At 42.9% G+C, this 22,311-nt stretch overlaps 1 protein-coding gene across 1 annotated transcript in view; it reads right to left on the bottom strand.

Moving 5' to 3' along the window:
• Positions 1-22,311, bottom strand: part of TSNARE1 (t-SNARE domain containing 1) — a gene marked incomplete at its 3' end in the record, with an annotated part of 298,862 nt that overhangs the window by 117,355 nt on the left and 159,196 nt on the right. The window contains exon 6 of the mRNA XM_051774128.1: positions 16,056-16,125. Within this exon, the coding sequence (XP_051630088.1) occupies positions 16,056-16,125 (70 nt within the window). The remainder of the gene's footprint in view (positions 1-16,055; positions 16,126-22,311) is intronic.

The raw sequence follows: 22,311 nt of genomic DNA, 5'->3' as shown, positions 1-22,311 counted from the left end.
TGCAGGATGGAGCAGGAGGAAACCTTCTCAGTGGGAGCAGAAAATATTGCAGCAGGATCAGGTACTGTAACTGCTCCATTGGCAACAAAACTGTGTCCCTAAAGCTGCTGAATGGGGCTTTGGGTTAATAAAATTCTCGATCTTTTTTTATTTCATCTCTTTCTGTGCCTCAATTTATGTGTCTGTCTGGCAGACAGACACCCCTCACGCTGACACACAAGACACTTGGAAACACAACACAAGGTGATTATTTTATATAGCTACTAAAATGTTTTATGTATTTCTCTAAGGGTACTGCGCACAGACACACACATATATATACACACCTACATACACAATGTATCTATAGATATATACTTGGGGGAAAAAATACAGTTCAATGCTAAAATAATGCTTGTTGGTTGCACTGCTTGAGCAGAGAGAAAATGAGCCCCGGTGGCTTCATAAAAATTAGGATGAAGCACAGCTGACATTTCCTTGGCTGTGACTAATACGCACTAAACATCCCATATGACGTGTACACCAAGCACTTCCCTCTCAGGCAGTGACCAGGGACCTGGGAGCGTGACTGGGATTCCTGGGTGGCAACATTATAACCCATCTCCCAAATTCTCCCGGCTCAGCACGCAAGGGACCTTAGATCTGGGAGGAGATGTGATCCAAAAGCCCACAGCTGCCTCTAGAGGAAAAATCACAGTGGGAAGAGCTGTGTCATAGGAAATGGGGGGGTTTAGCCATGGATTTTGTGTGGAGTCAGTTGTCAAAGTCGAGATCAGTTCCTGGTATTAAGGTGTCTCACGTGTCAGCCCCCCAACAAAAGAGCTTGGATATGTGAAAACACATGGAATCACAGAAATGCCTGGGTTGGAAGGGACTTTAAAGATCGTCTGGTTCCAACCCCCCTGCCATGAGCAGGGATGGGTCATGGCCTTCCACTATCCCATCTTGCTCAGAGCCCCGTCCAACCTGGACTTAAACACTTCCAGGGATGGGGCAGCCACAGTTTCTCTGGGCAACCTGTTCCAGGGGCTCACCACCCTCACAGGGAAGAATCTCTTCCTAATATATAATCTAAACCTCTTCTCTTTCAGTTGGAAGACATTCCCCCTTCATTCCAGGCTCCTGTCATTCCAGGCTTTTGTAAATAGTCTCTCTCCATCTTTCTTATAGCTCCCTTCAGGTACTTGAAGGCTGCAATCAGGTCACCCCAAAGCCTTCTCTTCTCCAGGCTGAACAATCCTAGTTCTCTCAGACTTTCCTCACAGCAGAGCTGCTTCATCCCTCTGATCATCTTGGTGCCTCCTCTGGATTTGCTCCAACAGCTCCATGTCCTTCCTGTGCTGGGGACCCCAGAGCTGGAGGCAGCTCTGCAGGTGGGGTCTCAGCAGAACAGAGCAGAGGGGCAGTCACCTCCCTCACCTGCTGCCCACACAGCTTTGGATGCAGCCCAGGATACACAACAAATATTGTCCTACATCCTTTGGTTTCTCTCTCCTTCTCTAGCAATGAGTCAGGTGGCATTTCCTACAAGGCAGGACAGGGAAAAGCCATCCCCCTAAGGTCCACCACCTCTACCCAAAACATCCATCCATCCCTTGTTTCCCAAGAAGCAGAATGTGGAGAAGCATCCTGGCTCTTCTCCAGGGCTGTGAGCCTGTTACAGGAACTGTGTTGGGTGGCACGTGCCCTGTCTGACACCCAAAAGCATTTCCATTGCCACTATCCAACTGCTCATCCCAAGAGCATCAGCAGTAAGCCACAATCCATTTGTCCAACATTTTGCTGTATGGACAAAGCCAGGCAGCTCAGGAGGTGCACACACAGCCCACAGCTTTTAGAAGAGTATTTTCCAAGATTTCTTCTTTTCCTTTTTTTGTTTCCTTATGGCCACGTTTTCCATCCCTCATCTTCCTGCCCCATGCAGGAAACCTCCACGGCTCATAAAATGCTCTTGCCATAAAAACAGATGCTTTTTAAATTGTCCATCTCACAATCATAATTGGTTGAATGGAGAGACACATAAAATAGAGGGAGCTTCCCTTGGCTGGTGAGAGAAGAAAAAAACTTCCTCTACCAGCCTGAGAAATGTAGTAATTTAGGTGAATCCACTTAAAATTCACTTTTCAATGCTATAATTAGCATGGTCTGGTCCTGTCATGCAGTAACCTTTACCCTGTGGCCCTGCTTTCTCTTTTTATGGCTTGTTAGCAGTGTGGTCACTCAGGTAGAGCCAAGGAAAAGAGATACATATGGAGCTATGAGATGGCAAAGTGCCCTTTGCTGGGTAAAATGCATCGACTCATCTACTTAAAACTAACATTTCTTACCCTATTCCAATCAAATCTATGCAGGAAAAAAAAGGTTATTCTGGTTTTTTGGTCATTTGTTCATTGTGGGAAAACTTTCCTCTTGTCAGCTCAGTCAGCTGTAGATTTACCCAGGATGCAAAGACCCTGCGCTCCCAGCACTGTGTGAAATCACATCCAATAAAGATGATAAACAACCAGAATTCTGCTAGAAAAGAATAAGAAAAGAATTAAAAGGAATAATTAAAAAAAAAAGTGTGGCTTCTTTTTATTTAAACTTGGTTTGGTATTTGACTGAACCTTTCATGATAGACTCCTTCCCAACTTTGTCATTAGTTCACTGTAAAACCTTAAAATTTTAAAAGGCTTATTTTATCCATTTGTAAAATGAAGAACTAAAACTAGGACCTAGGTTTTCAGCATTTCCACCAAGGCTTTTAAATGCCTGTTGCTATAGAGTTGTGAAATCTTTTTACAAATGAGTCTGAAACATTATCAGCACTCTGAGAGTTAATTACAAAAGAAAAAAAAAACACTATTTTTCCTGTGTCCTTTACAACCTTTAAACCTAGATTTGTAATTGAAGTGCAAACTGACCTTTACAACCTGTACAGCATCACTAAAATACATTATTCTACAGGGCTTGGGAGAATTTTCCATGCTCAGCAATTCAATAATCTTACTTCCTTTCATTTCTGTTCTTCAGACAATGTGACAAAGCTGGATTTTCCTTCTAACTCCAGTCACAAATCAAGCAGGAGAGACTGAGGAGCTTTATCAACATTATTATCGAAATCTCCCGTCAACTTGCTGCTGTAACCAGCCTTTTGGTGAATAACTCAGCTGTTTTGCCCACCTTCTCCAACATCTCAGCAGTTAATACCAACCCATATTAAATCCCATCTGCAATCTGCTCCCTCAGACAGTTAAATGGTCTATACAGGGAAATGATCCATCAGCACCACTTGAACCATCTGAGATGATTTTATCTCGAACCTTGCTGTCTAATAGCACAACTGCAATCATGTGCAGTGCCATAAACACACCAAAATAAAATGTCAGGCACTGGGCTTTGCTGCTGGGCAATTACCCTTAAAGGGGCCGAGTGCACGTCGAGCTGCACAGGGGAAAAACGCTGCAATCCTGCACGTAAGTGAAGCTCTCCAAGTATTGATTTCACAAATCCCTTTCAGTCCTTGGGAGTCCATCGACACACAGTCGTTTTAACACCAATCAGCCCTGCCCTCTGCCAGTACAACCCCAGTTTCTCCTGGTTTAGCTGAGTTTGCACTGTCTTAGGAGCCCAGGATCATCTGGGTTGGAAGAGATCCTTAAGATGACCAAGTCCAACTGTTAACCCAGCACTGACAAGCCCACAACTAAACTATGTTCCCAAATGCCACATCCACATGTCTTTTAAATCTCTCCAGAGACTCAACCACTGCCCTTGGCAACCTGTTTCAATGTTTGATCACCCACAATTTTTCCTAATGTCCAGTCAAAACCTTTCCTGGCACAGATTGAGGCTGCTTCCTCTCGTCCCATTGCTTGCTGGCTGGGAGAAGAGACCCCCGACCTGGCTACAACCTCCTTTCAGGGAGTTGTGCAGAGCAACAGGGTCCCTCCTGAGCCTCCTTTTCTCCAGGTTGAGCCTCCTCAGCTCCTCTCCAGTCTCGTGCTCCAGACCCTTCCCCAGCTTTGTTGCCCTTCTCTGGACACACTCCAGCCCCTCAATGTCTTTCTTGCAGAGAGGGGTTCAAAACTGAGCACAGGATTTGAGATGTGGAACCTCCATCTGTACCTGCAACTGCAGTGCAAGGCTCTTATCCTGCTCTCACCTCCTTCCTTCCACCAGGGACAGGTTCACCTCAACGAGTGTCCCTAATTTACCTCCCCACTCCTCCCACAGGCAGCAAAGTTTCTGTTCATCAAACTTAAAACAACCTGTAACCCCCCTTCCATTTTATATCTTTGCTTAGTCATCTCAATGAATCTCCTCTGAAGTGCTGCATAAAGCCATGTTCAAAAATGCCTCTAGAAGCAGCATTTTGACTCAAGTGTTGTACAGGCTTAGACAGCACAGAACAGCTACTTTTGTTTGCTATTTTTGACCATATCCAGGATTTTCAGTTTGTACCTCCTGGGAGTCAGCACCATAAACAAAAGCTGCTGCTCCTTCCTCTGCTGCTGTGTTTGTGTTTCTCTCCCAGCCCAGGTTTTGCCTCCAAGAAGCAAGACTGGACTCCAGCCACAATCCCCTCCTTTCAAGGCAACATATTTATCCATTTTTTAAACCGAAATGAGGGATATCATCACTTTTAACACCATCTAAAAGGGTGTTAGACAAGGCTTTGGCACACAGGGTTACTGTTTCCTGCAGCTTAAGAGAAAGAAAAGGAGAAATACAGCTGAAACAAACCACTTATTCAAGGCTGTAGCTTTTGAATGTTTTAACAAGTTTGCTTTGTCTGCACCTTTCATAACATGATTGTTGCCATGGGACCAAAGTGGCAGAGCACTTGTGGTACTCACAACTCAAAACCACTCAAACTTTATGGAACTGTTTACTGTCCCTGCAAAGCACAGGGAGTCACGTGTGCCATCTTAACCTTCTGGACTTATTTACTGTATCAATATTAATTAAATCATTTTTAAAGGAGGATGAAAATTCCTCCTCAGTTAGTTTAACCCCTAAGGAGAGTACTGAGGAACTCCATTATCTTAAATCTAGAAATAAAATTCCCATTTTGTGACATTGCAATCTAGGAAAGAGGCATGACATTACTTGTTCATTATTCTGCAAGACTGGATGCATGAAGATCACAGGATGAGAACAGGGAAAGTTTCCCTGTACAAATTGCATCTATGTTTTCTGAACAAAGAGAGAATATAAGTAGACAGCAATAGAAAATGTCCTGGTAAACACATACAACCCCCTTGAGGTTTAAATTATTTCAAAATAAAACACATGTTTGTCAAACACTTGACCTTCAGCTTTGTTATTAAAGAGGAGGTTGTGTACTCATGGCTTATCATCATCATTTTCTGGAATAAATCTCCTAATTCTCATGCTAAATTCTAAAAAGCTGTGATATCAGTAACAACCAATCAATGTTGTGTTCAAGTTCTCTCTTTTCTTTTTCTTCTTTTCTTTTCTTTTCTTTTCTTTTCTTTTCTTTTCTTTTCTTTTCTTTTCTTTTCTTTTCTTTTCTTTTCTTTTCTTTTCTTTTCTTTTCTTTTCTTTTCTTTTCTTTTCTTTTCTTTTCTTTTCTTTTCTTTTCTTTTCTTTTCTTTTCTTTTCTTTTCTTTTCTTTTCTTTTCTTTTCTTTTCTTTTCTTTTCTTTTCTTTTCTTTTCTTTTCTTTTCTTTTCTTCTCTTTTTTCTCCTCTCCTCTCCAAACTTCTCCTCTCCTCTCTTCTCCTCTCTGAACCTCTCCTCTCTCTTCTCTCTATTCTATTCTCTCTTTTCTCTCTATTCTCTTCTCTCTATTCTCTATTATCTTTATTTTCAATTTTCACCTGGCATTACTCACTTCTATTCCTCCAAGCCATTTTCCCAAAGACCATCCTCATCTGCCTTATCTAGATTCACTTCAAACAAGGCAGAAAAAAGGGTTTAAGCACAATCTCTTACGAGATTTCCTCCAATCTTCCATTCCTGCTCTCTGGAAGTGTTAAAGTGTTACTTACCAAAAACCCTCTCTGTACTCAATTAAAACTCCCAATGTCCACACAAACAGCCTAAAGATTTTCTTAACCCCTGCTGTGCCCCCTGCAATGGGTGGGTGCCTGCTGAGAGGGTTTATTCCTGATGGAGAATGGTGTGAGAGGAATCATCCATTAGAGCACTGCAGGGAAAAAAATACAGAGTGACTTGTCCAACAAGCAACTGCTCGGTGGATCCTCCTACTCTTCTCTGAGATTGGACTCTACCTGTTTTTATTCTTTTTCCCCTCTCAAGCCCAGCAAACCTACCAGAGGACACTAATTGCTTCCACTGACAGCCTGCAGAAACAACAGGTCACAGGCCACAACAAACCTCATTCCCAGTGATGGGACCGTTGCTCTCGGCTTTATGGGCAGCATCAGATTCAGAGAATAAACCAGACCTTACACGAAGCCAGTAGAAGTATCCCAATAAGCATCAGCATGTTTGGATTGGTGTGTCCAAGCCCTGGAGGACTCCAGGGCACAAAGGATGCTCAGCGTTGACAACCCCACACTCCACTCCTGCACACGGGAATAATTAAACCAACTTCATCCCCCCTGTGAATCAATGTGAAGCTTGTGGCTGAACTCGTAACTAAAGGCATAAAAACTCACCATAAACATGTCCTGTCCCCCCTTTAAGAATTTTATTTTTTCTTTGGTCTAAAAATTTTACAAAAATTTGTACTTAAAAACCCAGAGGGAAGTTACTCCAATCAGGATCACAAGTCATTAGATAAACTTCCTGCCCGTGGACATTTCTCCCCAAATATACAATTGTTTGCCCTCTGCAGGCTGTACTAACAGAATGTGAACTTGTCCTGCACTATCTCTAATTCTGCAGGAAGAAAGTGGCAAAATATCTGAAGTTGGTTTGTTTTTCAAGGAGAAGGAAGATGAACTTTTCTCTGTTGATTTAAAATGCCAATTTTTAACCAAATCAAATACCACATTTCATTTCTAATGCAGGAAAACGGCAAAAGAAGTTAAATCCCAACTAAAAAGCTACTATTTTGGTAACATTAAGACGGGAAAATTGCATATTTTTCAATGATTAATCTCAGAAAAGCTTCTGAAAAATCAGAAAAAACTATCATGGTGGCCTAAGAGATTAAAAAAGAAGGAACATTTTATTCTATTTATTTATTCCTCCTTCTGTCACCCATAAAACAAACAAAAAATAGAACAACATCAGTGTGAAATCAGCATTTCCCAGATAAATATCTAAGAATAAATGTATGAAAAAAACCAAACATGGCAGTATTTTTACACATAGAAATATCCAGCTACACTTCTGGGAGTGGAAAATTTTCATGCTACAAGTAGAGTTCTCACTGGAGGATGAAGTTGGCTTCCAAACTGGGAGCTGGAGTGGCCTAGAAGGTAAAGGGGTTAATGTGTATGTCTCAAACATTCAGAGCTGGATGGCTGTGGAGCTGAGCAAGGATTGTTGGTAAAAACACACTGAGAAAGAGCAGGATGTGGCTGGAGAAGGGGCCACATAGAGGTAAGGCAGCACTTTTCTTGGACAAACATTTTTATTTTCTTTCTTTCTTTCTTTCTTTTTTTTCTTTCTTTATTTCTTTTTCTTTCTTTCTCTCTCTTTCTTTCTTTTTCTTCCTTCCTTCCTTTCTTTCTTTCCTTTTTTCTTTCCTTCTTCCTCTCTCCCTCCCTTCCTCCCTCCCTTCCTTCCTTCCTTCCTTCCTCCCTTCCTTCCTTCCTTCCCTCCCCCCTCTTTAATTCATCTCTTTCTCTTCTCTTTTATCCTTTACACGAACTCCACTGCCTTGTGCTCAAACCAGGAGATCAGGGACTAACTTATACCAATTTTCATGCCAAGTGTATGATTTCCTAATAAACCTTTGTAAGCTTTTGTGGTTCCTCTGACTTTTGTTGTTCCTTTGGACCATGAGCTTCCACAAATCTTGGATGCTCCCTCCCTTTTGAACGTGGGATACCACAGGAGCATTCAGGTTTCACCTGGGGCATCAAAGGGGGCCATGGGGTGAGGAGAAGGCTTATTTTTACAATATCTAATCATTGGCAGAAGTCAAAATACTTCTCTCTGTTTACCCAGGTCTGTCCTTTGAATGGCATAAAGACCACAGGACATTACTGCAGATCCTTGGAGGGAATGTGCAAGGACCTGGGCTCACACTGTGGTAAAAACTTCTCCTGGTCCTCACTTCCCCTGGAGTTCTTACAGCCATGGTGTTCAACCAGCTGGACCTAAAACCGAAGGGCAAATCTGCAAATTAGGGTGGGAACAAGGGTTTGTGGGAAGACCTGGGCTCCCAAAAAACAAGGTTTTCACCTGCAGAGACACCAGCAATGAGCAGACTCCTTTATCCTAGAGTCTGTAGAGCTCTGTGGAGAAGGATTTGGGGGTCCTGGTGGACAACAAGATGTCCATGACCAGCAGTGTCCCTGTGGCCACAAAGGCCAATGGTATCTGGGGTGCATTGGAAAGAGCATCGCCAGCAGGTCAGGGAGGTGATTCTGCCACTCCACTCAGCCCTGGTGAGGCACATCTGGAGAGCTGTGTCCAGTGCTGGGCTCCTCAGGACAAGAGAGACATGGAGCTCCTGGAGCAGATCCAGTGGAGGATTACAAAGATGATGAAGGGATGGAGCATCTCTCTCATGAGGAAAGGCTGAGGGAGCTGGGGCTGTTCAGCCTCAAGCAGAGACACTGAGAGGGGACCTCCCCCATGTCTGTGTGTGCAGGGAGGGGGCAGAGGATGGACCAGGCTCTGCTCGGGGGGGGCCAGCAATGGCACAAGAGGGAATGGGCAGGAACTGATGCCCAGGAAGTTCCACCTGAATATGAGAAGAACTTCTTTGCTGTGCAGTGACCCAACACTGGAACAAGTTGCCCAGGGATGTTATGGAGTCTCCCTCCCTGGAGAAATTCCAGAACTGTCTGGACACAACCCTGTGCCATGTGCTTTGGGATGACCCTGCTGGAGCAGGGAGGTTGGACCAGATGACCCACTGTGGCCCCTTCCAACCTCACTCTGTGATTTCATGACCCACCATTCCACTGAGGAGAGAATACAAACCTTGAGCTGAGACATAAAAGCATGAAAAAATTACAGAAGCAGCAGTGGCAGTCAAAGACCTTCAAGAGGAGATAGCTTGTCCCCATCCTGCATCTCCTGGAGCATCCATCACTTGCCACAAGCAAGTAATCATTGCTCCATCACTGCAGGGCTTAAAATTCACAGCCTATGTCCAAAGGCTACTTTGACATGGGAAGACACTCTTGCTTTGGCCACCTCAGACCTCTGGCAAGGACAATTCGAGAGGAAAACACTGAAAAGAAAAACTTCTCTGACAGATTGATTTGTAGTGACCATTAGAAGCTGTTCAGGCATGCGAGGGGATACTCCAAGGGCCTCTCTACGCAGGGAAAGCGGTCAAAAGCAGATGAATTTATCATCATTGGAGAGTTCTGCAGTTCATCCCCAGCTTTTGTCATTTATCACAGGGATGTCACATATCTGGAGCTCTGGGATTCTTAAGGGTGAGATCTGTCACATAAATACAGTTACTAATGCGGCGACTGTATTATACAGTTAAATGCAAATGTTGCAATCTGGCAACCCATTTTTCCTGCCAAACCTAGAAGGTTTTTCCTGTCAGGAACTGATGGGAGCAGCGATAAATGGAGGATAGATAAAGTTAATCCGACTGCTTTGAGTTGAACAGGGAAGGTATTACTTTGAAGGGTTTAACATATTAGCGGAATCAAACGACATTTCAAAATATTTATGGAAATCATTTTCTTTTTTTTTTTTTAAGCTTATACAAGCATTATAACAAAACCATATAAAATATTATTAAATCCTACCCTTAATTAAACATGCTGACACTTAAAAGCTTCTGTCTGATTTACTTGAACAAATCTTCTTTCAGTAAATTATGACTTTAAAATATTTTTCTGCTCTAAAGGAATCCGCATTCCAGAGGAATTAAAACCTTTTTAACAGAAGCTTTAAAAAAAAAAATGTTTAAGCTATATTTCCAACTTATCAAACATAGTGGTAAAATAGGGAATGAAAAAGGAAACAATACACATAAATGATAAAAATTAACTGAGAAAAAAAGTCTTTATTATTTCATGTCTATTCAGAAAAGCTGAGGGCATGGATTCATTCACATCTGCAGCAGGTTGGTGAGTCTCTAAGGCATAAGGATAACCATTCATCCTCCCTGGAGCACACTGAGGAACTGGGAATGTGCAAAGATCACTTTGCTCCAGCTAAGGTACAAATGATCTCACAATTCTCCCCAAAAAGCCAAGGGTTACTGCATTTCTTGGTATGAATCAGGTGGGAAGGAGCTGTGTTAATCATTCACCCTGAAGGGAAACTCCCTCGTTTGATTCAGGAGTGGTTCAGGTGTCACTTGAGATGTCCTGGTGTGCCACCACACCTAACACTGCCATTTCAGAAGTGAAAGGACAACAAGTCCTGTGTCAAAGCTGCCAGACCCACATGTCTCACACTCCCTGGGGCATTTCAATATCCTCAAGAGTAGAAGATCCTGCAGCCTAGAAAGCAAATCATATCCTGGGCTGCATCAAAAGAAGCGTGGCCAGCAGGGTGAGGGAGAGGGTTCTTCCCCTCTACTCTGCCCTTGTACACCTGGAGCAGTGTCCAGTTCTGAGACCCCCAACCCCAGAAGGGTGTGGAGCTGTTGGAGTGAGTCCAGAGGAGGCCACAAAGATACTTAGAGGGATGGAGAACCTCTGTTATGGGGACAGGCTGAGAGCTGGGTGCGTTCACCTGGAGAAGAGAAGGCTCCAGGGAGATCTAAGAGCCCCTTCCAGTGCCCAAAGGAGCTCCAGGAGAGCTGGAGAGGGACTTTGGACAAGGGCCTGGAGTGGCAGGACAAGAAGGAATGGATTCACACTGAGAGAAGGCAGGTGTAGCTTTGATATAAGAAGAAATTCTTTCACTGGCATAGGTTGCTCAAAGAAGCTGCAGCTGCCCCATCCCCAGAAGTGTCCAAGGCCAGGCTGGAGAGGGTTTGGGACAACCTAGTCTAGTGGAAGGTGTCCCAGCCCTGGCAGGGCAGGGTTAGAACTACACAGTGTCTAAGGTCCCTTCCAACCCAAACCATTCCATGATTCTATGGCCTTATCGGGATGAGCTGAATCCTGACAGACACCACAGACTGAGATGACACAGGCACCCACTTTAGGTGTCTTATCCATCAGAAGGTGCGAACAACTTGTGCCACACAACCTCACAGCTCAGTCCAGTCCATCTTAAAATTATTGGTTACACCCTGAATGTCAGTGTTTCAGAAGTGCTTCTACAAATCCAGCAAAGCTCCTCAGACTGAGCCTGAGAGCTCGTTGCCACAGTTTAATTGACTCCTGCTGTTCAAAGTGGCTTCAAGCTTTTCCAGGGATGCTTCTCTTCCCAAAAGCATTGTCAAACTGACAATACTTCACCGTAAGTATCCAGTGATTTTAGGGTTATGTGGTGGCAAAATAAACTTATGAAGTGCTTTTACTCATCACTCAAAAAATTTTCAGGTGATGTGGCAAATTTCCCAGAGAAGGGTGTGGAAGATGGAATTCTCTTTAATTCCAGTAAAGAATACAGTGATCCATACATGCATTTTAGCAGATCTTGCATGTCCAGGGAAAATAGGTGCCTTGTGAGGTTAATTTTTGTCCAAAACACAGGTAAGAGCAGCAACACAAAAGCTGAACTTTTAGTTTCTTCCAGAACAGTTGAACTTGACTCACCCTGAAGCAGCTCAGATCTCAAACTGAGCTTTCCTAGGTGGAAAATACTTTGAAACTCCTTTGTGGCCATAGGAATTCTTTTCCATGCACCATCTTATCCAGGATTGTGCATCAATTCAATGAGAAAAGCAGCTTTATTTTCTCCCACTGTACAGATATAGAGCCGAGGCCTCTCTCAGGTGCAGGAAAAAAATCCCACGTATTTCAATAATGTTCACTTTTCAAAAAAAAATTAATGCCAATGGGAGAAGGGAGGCAAAAGCTAAAAGGCTTTTTTCTCAAATCAGGAGAAATCAACACATTTTTTAGTAAATCTCATCAGTGCTAAAAGCCCCAAAAATATCCTTCTTATAACTCCTCCTTAAACAGGGAAATGCTTCTGCCACTGACTCGTAAAGCATCCAGAAGTGCCACAGAGTGAAGACTCTTGGGCTACCTCCCAGACCCACCCGAAAATGAGTAATAAGCTGTGATGGAGTCACTGTCCTACTGCTCTTCACCTTGCAGTGAGACAAGGTCAAACGTGCAGTAAGGAATCAAACTCCTCACTGAGGTGAGCAATGCAGGAAGCCTGGTTTGGAGAGCATGGATTGCTGCCATGGCCAACCAGCCTCCATGGAAAGGACATCAAGGCCCCTTCACGCCACTTAGAGCTCAGTCTCATGGCTTCCAGGTAGCCAACAAGTGCTACTTGCAGCCTGCACAGCCACTTCTCTTGAGATCACAATGAGACAGGGTCAGGTTGTGAAAAAATGAAAGCTTTTGGGTTTTATTCTCTTCTTCTATCATACTCCTCAGAGAGCATTGCCCAGGTTACAGGGATGCTTTCATTTCCAGCCATTTTGTGGAGGATGTTGGGAGATAACCCAGGCATATCACTCACAAGAAAAGAGACTGGTTTTCACTGTCAGTGCTCGATCTGGGCATTTAATTTGATTTGCCTAAATTAAAAGCCAGTTCCCTTCAGTACCTAATGCTGGAGAACCCCCTCATCCCAGAAAACAAACCAGTTGATTTTTCCTGCAACATATCAGTACTTAACACGCTGTTTGTAGCCAAGCACCACTGGCAAAAGCTGTTGGTGTTGCCTCCTGGCCTTAGCTCCTCATCCCAGCTCCAAACACCTTCTTTCCTTTTGCTCCCATTCTCTCCCCATTTAATCCAGGGTCAGTTGCATTCAGCCAACTGCATTTTATGGACATTCATGTTTCACTTGCCAGGACACCCAGCCCCAAGCACGGGGCACACAAGGATTTGTGCTGGCTCTGGGAAGAACTTAGACCAAGATCATCCACTGTTGGGTCTCATATGCACCCTGCTCACCTCAGCAGCCAAGTCTGTCTCTCTGACTGGAGCTGGCATTCCACTGGGGATGAACTCTCCCAGATTCACTCGCCACAGATACAACCCTTATTCTGAATGACTCAGCTCTCAAAAGGAGAGAAACTATTTCAGAGAAGGGAATAGCCCAGTTTGACAGTCAGAAACCTGCCCTCATCTGATGCCTTTGTGAGTCCTGTGCTTAAGAGGCAGAAAGTCTGGGTGAATTTGAAAAGGAATCAGGTAACCTTGGTTTTATTGTGTTTTAGCAGAACCCTGTAGCCAGATAAGCAAACATGCAGAATACAGACCATAGCAGCTGAATGTCCTGTGTGGCAGGATCACCATTAATCCCTATTCCCAAATACTCTGCCTCCTCTCATCTGCATAACAGCCTCATTTTAGGCAGAGTAAGAGTCACTTAATAAGAAAGTAGAAATTGTGGCAAGTTTACTATTTAGATACCCACAAACATCATCGTTTCCCTAATAGCCAAGGCTATAAACCTACCAAATGCTCACTCCCTGCTCCCATCTCCCATGTTAGAGGGTGTTCAAGGAGAAACATGCATCAACCTGTGAAGGAAGGGGGTCAAGTGGCAAAGGAGGAAGATTAAGCCATGATTTGCAGCTGGGCAAGCAGAAAACACTGCCCCAAAGGTCTCACCTGAAGAGCTGACCCCCCTGAGCAGAGATATATCAGCTCTGCCAGCTCTGTGATTCATGGGGTGCTGCTTTCTGCTGGTGCAGCTCTCAGGAGAAACAGAGATTCCTGTAGAGCACTCAAGGCTGTTTGCCTAGAAAAGGGGGCAATGGAAGGACACCTCAGTTTTAGGAGAGGATTGAGGGGGAAAAAGCTGTAGGTCCTCCTCTGCAGAGCACCCTGGAACTGTTTGTTCTGGAGATACAACAAACCAAATGGGAGGAACCAGGAGAGACCTGCTGGAGAATGGGGAGAAGGGATGAAGCAGGAGGCAGCTGGAGGAATTCTGGGGCTGATAAGAAGGGTAGGCAAGCATGTTTAAAATAAAAATAAGCTGCACTCAACTACCTGGACAATTAATGATAACTAATGATAAAAATAATTAGTGCAATTAGTGCCTCATTGGTGCCTATTTATGTAACTGCTCAGGAAAGAAGGAAATTATCTAGCCATGGTTTTGGAGTGCTCTGAAGAGTCAAGGAATTGATTCTTAAATTAAAAAAAAAAGAGTAATTTAGGAGAGCAAACATAATAGCTGTGTGATACAAGACTTTCCTGGGCTAAGGATCTCCACTGATTAAGGTGGTTTGTACTGCAAATAATTTTGGCCGTGGAAACATCTCTCCTGATCACATCAATCTCCACAGACTGACTTTGTACTCCTGCATCCTCTCCAACCTCCCAAATTTACTTTCAAATCTTCTGACTATTATTACTATTACTATTACTATTTTTAATCCTCTGGTTTGCAAAACAGACTAGATGTGAATTAGGGCAGATCTGATGCCCTGAGGAAACCAATGGAGAGAGAAGGAGAGAGACTGAAAACCAGTCTGACAGTTTATATTGCATAGAGAAGGTCAATCAGGTCCATCAGGCAAATTACAGTTGTGTAAAGGTAATATAAAGAAATAAACCCCAAAATCCCTTTTCTTCAAAGCCAAATCTCAGCAGGAACTTCACTTATATAAAGGAAATCAGAGCCACATCCTAAACATTTGATTTTTGCATGCAAGCTGCATTAAGGGAGGCATCTTTAATAAATTGGGCTACATTTGGAAGAGCCATTTTAATTCTCTAATTAGCATGCGTGCAATGAAAGCCAACTGTGCGTGTTTGTGTGTACACAGCTCTGGGAGAGGGGGTTTAATGAACTGGAGCTACTGCAACTTCAACTGAAGTTTCATTTTGTCAGTGTTGTGATGTTGGGATGCAGCTTTCAACCCCACAACACACTTTTCCACCTATAAAATATCCTCTTCCCTCTTTTTTTTTTTTTTTTTTTTTTTTTTTTCCATGGAGTCATAGAATGATTTTGGCTGGAAGGGACCTTAAATATCATCCAGTTCCAACCCACTACCATAGGCAGGGACACCTTCCACTATCCCAAGGGGTGCTCAGAGCCCCATCCAACCTGGCCTTGGACACTTCCAGGGATGGGGCAGCCACAGCTTCTCTGGGCAACCTGTGCCAGGGCCTCCCCACCCTCACAGGGAAACATTTCTTCCTAATATCCAACCTAAACCTACCGTCTTTCAATTTAAAGTCATTCCCCTTTGTGCCATCACTATGTGCCTTGTCAAAAGTCCCTTTTTACTTGGGTTCATGGACTTTGGCAAAGTGGAAGAGGGGTAAAACAAAAGGAAAAGCTACACAAACATGTGTTGTGGTTTAGCTCCAGCCAGAAACTAAACTCCAGAGAGCCACTCACTCCCTGCCCACTCACTGGTGGGGTGGGGTGAGGAGCAGGAAAGGCCTTGACTCTGTATAATCACTGCTTTGCAAGAACTAGAACATCCCTGGGTTATCCATGCTGCTTTTATCCCAAATCCAAAACAGCCTCCTGCTCACCACTATGAGGAAAATCAACTCCATCCCAGCCAAAACCACCGCAGCATCCTACTCTGGCTTCACTTTAAAAACAAATAAAAAACCCCCAACAACAAAAAAAGATAACAACCAATAAAAAAATAACAACACAGACAGACCAGACCCACAGAAAGCCCTTTCACTGTGGGTCATCTTTTTCTTTATCTACCACCATTCTCTGCCACCTGAAACCAGCACAAGCAAAGTTTTATAGGATCAATACACATCCTACCACCATTAATCACCAACAGAAACAAAAAAAAAAAAAAAGAAGTGAGCCAGACAAAAAAATGCCATAAAAGGGCTGAAGAAAAGGTGAGAATAGATGAGGGAAAAAATGAAAAGGCTGGGACAAAGAAAGACCTGCAGCAATTTAAAATAAACTTACAGTCCATCCTGCAGCTCTTGAGTATCGTTTGAGGTCCCCAGAGATCGAAGACTTCTTTCCAGAGAGGTCACTGTCAACAGCACAGAAAGAAAAGATAAAGGAATAGGACACTTTTCCAGAGAAAAAAATACTGGATTTTAGTTCAGTTGTTTGTCTGGTAATTTTATTTTGTTGTTTGTTTTTTTTTAAAATACAATGAAGTATTTGAACAAGTAACCCATGAGACAAAGGGGACACCATCCAGCAACAGCCATTACAACAGAATGGATAAACTGAGTTCCCTGGATGCATAAACGGTGAATCCATGAATCTGTGCCATGACATGATGGAATATGATCCCTTGTAAGAGCAAGAAAACCTCCATCCCATGGACCTTGCACAGGTCTCTGACTCTTCCAGCCTTAGGATGGCACAGAGATATGCATGGAGCATCTCCAGCTGGAAAAGTACCCCCAGTGAAGAGGCAAGAAATTGCATAATAACTATTTATTGCTCTGAATAAAAATTAAGAGGCAGAACATTGATGTTCACTCCAATATTTTCCTCCTTCTTGTTCAAGACCTTAGCACTCAAAATCTTTTCTATTTCTATTTTCTATTTCTATTCTAAAACAGAGCCCTTTGCTGTGATCATCTCCTGTGTTGGAGAAATATTTGGGCTTTCCCATCAGGAGAGGAGGATACTCTATCCTAAGGACACCAGGAAAGTGGAAATAAGGTTTGCTTTGCTTTTAATGACTTCAGATTTAAGAAATATATATATATGTCTGTGTGTGTATATATAAAAGTAACAGAAAACTAGGAGTGCTAGTGTAAAAACTAGTGTAAAAAGTAGTGTAAAAACTAATCTTTTTACACCCTTGAATTTCACTGTCTCAAATTCACTTTCAAATTAAAAACAGGTCACTACTTCTGGACTTAGCACAGCAAGTATGAAAAGCATTTGAAGATTTTCCACAATGAAACATGTTAAATAAATTACATTCTTGATATTTACATGTGGAATTTTTCTCAGGATGCTCCCAGTTGTAAAAACTCATCACCCGTTATCAGTCACGCTTCAGTATTTAAGGAAAGAAAGAAGAGCAGATTAGAAACATGGCTCAATTATTTCTGCAGAAATTTAAGAAATCCTCTGTTTTAATGACTCTGCAGACTTGGACTTGGCCTGTAATTTAACAAGTCACTTAATTATATTTCCACTGACAGACCAAATCCTCTCTTCTCTTTTGGGCTCCACTGGCTTGACACCAAAAGTCACTAAATAGCACAAAAAATAACTAATGTGCCTGAAGAACATGAATATTCAAACAAACATTGAATACGACCATATATTTCTACCCCAAATGCTAGATCTCCATAACAGATTTTAGTGTAGAGTTTGGAGATTCAGTAAGATAAAGCCTCAAGGAATTGTCTATAACTGAGCTAATAATTATTCTTCTTTGCAGGAAGTACAATGTTTTAAAGAATAAATTGGAATTTTTCACTAATAACCATTTGCTTCTGTAGAAGAACAGATCTGATCCTGCAGAGATCTCATGGATATTAGAATTCCTTCTCTTCCCCTCTCTGCTATCCTAAAAACCCAATCCATTTCAAACCCAAGCCTTCCATTTCAAATACAAAATTTTACATCAACTAAAAATACTTCTGGGCCCATCAACCCTTGGAAACAAAGCAGAATGTGGTCCTTGGAGAATGGACAGCATGTCAAGGTAAAGAAAGGACTTGTGTGGACATTGAATTTGTAAGAAAGTGTTAATGTCATTTGTGCAACTCCAGAAGGAAAAACAGCAGCTGGAGCATCCATGAACTTCCCCAATCTGGCCTGCAAAAATCAGGACAATTCAAAGTGAATTTTGCTACTGCCTGCTTTGGAGAAGATTGGAGTAGGAAGCAGCTTTTCTACTGTAAAATACCTTTCAAAACTTCACACACATGCCATTTTACACTGAGGTAAATCCATGAGCTATCAGATTTGTTAAGGATTTTGGAAAACTTACATAAAAGGAAGAGAATCTGAGACATGAATGCAAGAGATGAGGAAAGCACTTGTCAGTCAGGTGAGAAAATGACTCAAGTTTAAGTCCCTATCCAATAATTTTACCCAATATTCCAGTTTGAACATAGTATTTATGCACTTACATAAAGGTCAGTCATCCTAAAATGATAAGACAGGCTCTTTGGAGCAATCAGAGGTCACCATTTGATGTGCCTTTTACCTGGAAAATAGTGGGACTAAGATTCCTAAATCTCAGGAAAACCACTCATGGCCTGGGCTGCATCAAAACAGGAGTGGCCAGTGGATCAAGGGAGGTGATTCTCCCCCTCCACTCTCCTGCCAGGACACCCCACCTGGAACACTGTGACCACCTCTGGGACCTGTTGGAGCAAGTCCAGAGGTGGCAACGAGGATGCTCAGAGAGCTGGAGCCCCTGTCCTATGGAGACAGGCTGAGGGAGCTGGGGTTGCTCAGCCTGGAGAAAAGAAGGATCCAGGGAGACCTTGGAGCCCCTTCCAGTGCCTGAAGGGGCTCCAAGAGAGATGGAGAGAGTCTTTTTAGAAGGGTCTGCAGGGACAGGACAAGGGGTAATGGCTTAGATTAAGGGGTAAGGGAAGGTTTAAATCAGGTTTCAGGAATAAATTCTTGGCTATGAGGGTGGTGATTAGAACAGGTTGCCCAGAGAAGCTGCCCCATCCCTGGAAGTGTCCAAGGCCATGTTGCACGGGGCTTTGAGCACCCTGGTTTAGTGCAAGGTGTCCCTGTCCATGGCAAGGAGGTTGGAGCAAGATGATCTTTCAGGCCCTTTCCAACCAAAGCCATTCCATGATTCTGCGATTAAGTCTGAGCTATTTTGGGCTAAATCTAACCTGCTTTGACCACAAATCACTTTATCAAAACCCGTGCAGTTCCTGTGTTGGATGTGGAAAATCCCTCTCAATTTACCAGTTCTGACCACGTGAGCAGCAGCTCTACCAGAGAAGCAAAACATCAAGCTGTGCTGGGGAGATGCTGGGAAGCCACTGTTAAAACAGGTATCTTATTTTAAAAGCCTTGTACTCTTCATTTTTAACAGGACCAGCGTGTGCTGGTCCTGCATGATGAGGCACATCCACAAGGGATCACTGCTGTTGGAACTGCCCTGATTTACAGAACCTGAGGGTTTCAATCCTTTAAATCAACGGGGGATAAGAAACCATTGTGAGGTGACAAGGGAGACTCCATCACACCTGAGCTCAGCCTTTAAGATCAAGGTAATGTGCATGGCACTAACCTGTTATGTGCAGTCATTAATGAGCAAGTAACAGGAATTAGAAAGGGAAGAGACTCACTAGAGCCCTCAGGTTCTCCATCTGGCCAGAACAGGTCTGATTCCTTCAGTATATCCTCCACTGATCAGACAGGATGCACCAAAGCAACCCCATTTAGGAGTGTTATTTATTTTACTTATTTATAAGACACTTAGTGAGAGGCAGCTAAAAGCTGTACACTGAACAAAATGTAAAACCTTGACAAAAATATACAGAAAAAAAAAACCATAAATAAGACAATTTCAGCCAGCATTTTGGCTTCTTTTTGTGTGCTAATAGGAAAAAATCAACTAAATTAAATAACCCATGAAAATTGCAAAAGTCAGAGCACTATCAAACAACCTGGTCTAGTGGAAGGTGGCCTGCCCATGGCAGGGGGGTTGAAACTAGGTGATCTTTAAGGTCCCTTCCAACCTAAACCATTCTGTGACCCTATGAACCTATGAACCTTCCCTATGGTCAACAGGGACAGACCCAAAAGATTTAGAGAAAGAAAGCAGATTAAAAGAATAGGAATAATCTCCCTCTACTCCTTCACACTCCTGTAAGAGATGGCATTAAAAAATGTCTATAAAGCTCATGACCTGGCAGGAGAGTGATGCAGTAGCACATAAAGAGAACCAGCTGTCCTGACTAAGATTTTTATTCAACACATGAGGAAGATTTCCATTTTCACAGCACAAAAAAGGAGCAGGAATCATTTATGTGTGAGATCAGCCCCAACCAGCTCAGGGCTGTAAAAATCCCCCTTGGTCAGGAAGGAAGTCCTAAAGTGCCCAAAAAGGATTTAAATCACCCCAAAGGCTCAGAACTCTGTAAAAAAAGAGTAAGGAGAGCAAAGAGGGATAAAGCACACGGTGTTTATTACCTGTGCAGTGTTACTCAATAAAATTCAATGGTGCTTTAAAATCCAGGTACAAAGTTGACTTCTTGTTTCATTAAAAATAGTCACTCCCCAAAGGTAGAAAAAATATTACTGAGATTGCCCACAACCTGGAATTTTTGGAAGCTAAACAACAGAAGCATAACGTGGGACATCTTGGAACAGCCTGATCCAGGGACAGGGTGGAATCTCAGTCCCTGGAAGTGTTTGAAAATGAGTTGACATGGTTTAGAGGGTTTGGTGTCATTCAGTTAAAGGTTGGACTTGGTGATCTTGGAGGTCTTTTTCAACCTTGATGATTCTATGATTTCATGATCTTTAGCATCCCAGGAGGGAGAAGAACCTTCCAGGTGCATGGTTTGGCCTCCAAACACAATGGGGAACCTGAAAAACCCCAGAGAGGCTGCGGCAAGTTAGGCAAAGAAGGAAAAGAGGAACTGTGATGGGATTTATGCTTGTAGGATGTTCAACACACCATGCCCAGCACAGAAGGAGTAAAACCCCTCATATGGTATAGGGCAGAAAGCATCATGGGCATTCTTTCCCATTTTCTAACCCTAAAAGTTTCTTTCCCTAAAGTGGCTTAGCTGTGCCAAATCTTAACATCCCTCTCCTGTAAAGCTCTATCCACTTTTGGGGGAAAGACTATAAAACCCACACATATAAACTGAATGGAACTGACTTTATCAGACAAAAAATAATATGAGTGGTGAACAGAGCAACAACAGTGGAGTATCTTATGGGCATTTCTTCAACCTGAAAGCACTTTAAAAGGCATTATAAATTCATAGATTCATAGATTTTAAAGGCCAGAGAGAGCAATTCTGATTATCCAATCTGATTTCCTCCCATAAAACTTTGTCCTATCGCTCCCACATCAAGACTCCAGACTGCAGCTGGACTAAAGTATATCTTATAAAAAGACATTTGAATCTTGATTTAAAGTTTCAAGGCAAAGCCAAATCCATCAGGTCCCCTCCATAAGCAGCTCTAATGGCCAGTTATCATCGTACAGAAAGATTGAATTTGTCCAGCTTTAACTCCTATCTCCTGATCTCCTTCTGTGTGAGAACCTTAGATTAATGAGTCCTTTGCTATTTATTTGATGTCTTTCTTCCTACAGAGGTACTTACACACCATGGGTGAGTCCTGTCAGATCTCTCACACAGACATTTGGACGGCACAGATTTTAAAGTCTGGTTTGCAGACTTCAAACAGTTGTGTCTCCATTTTTGCAAAGTAGTTTTAAGCATTTAAAGTACAGGCATTGTCATTACCTGCTTCACAGAGCACTCAACTCAGGCAACTCTTAGCAGAAAACACATCATCACCATCTCAAGAGGAGAAACAAAGGCCAAGAGAGGTTGTTCAATTGAATGGATTAATGCAATTCTAACAAAGAATGAAAAGAGAAATTGGGTTGTGGCATTTAAAAAAAAAAGATGTGCCACTCATCTTGAGGTGTTATCAGGATAAACTCCACGACAGTAGGAGCTTTGATTACAGAAGAGATGTATCAACCTAGTTGGTTTGGATAATAGTTGATATCTGTAACAGCACACACAGGCTCACAGGCAGGCTGCAAAACTTCAGACTGAGCCCTCAGTTTGGAGCAGAAGTTACTGCCATTCATCACTACCACTGCCAAATTAAAACTAGTAGTGCTGGAGCAACCAAATTTGATGCTACTGCAGGTATTTCTGTGAGTTCTGGTGTGGTTGTTCACCCACCTGCAAGCCAAGTACCCATGGTCACAGCTGGGAAGTTCAAGCTCCCACAGGGGCCATAATCCCTTGTTTACATGGGATGTGTGTCACCAACAGAAGGGTCACAAAACCCTTGTAGTCATGGAAAATTCGATGCTGGAATTTTCCTGGCAGTTAGAGCATACACAACTCCTCTAAAGAAGAGATGACTATGTTTTAGAAGTTTTGCTTGCCATCCTTTTTCTACAAGGATCCCTTGCTGCAAGGACTGGGGCTCTGCCCCTGGACACACTGGGGCATCATTACACAAACAAGGAGGCACTAAAATCCTCTCCCTACACCAAGGCCAGGCC

The sequence above is a fragment of the Manacus candei genome, unplaced genomic scaffold (assembly GCF_025592945.1).
Source record: "Manacus candei isolate 608988 ecotype Guabito, Panama unplaced genomic scaffold, ASM2559294v1 h1tg000188l, whole genome shotgun sequence".
NCBI lineage: Eukaryota > Metazoa > Chordata > Aves > Passeriformes > Pipridae > Manacus > Manacus candei.
The sequence above is the reverse complement of the archived record's forward strand: the minus strand, read 5'-3'. Positions and strand labels throughout refer to the sequence as shown.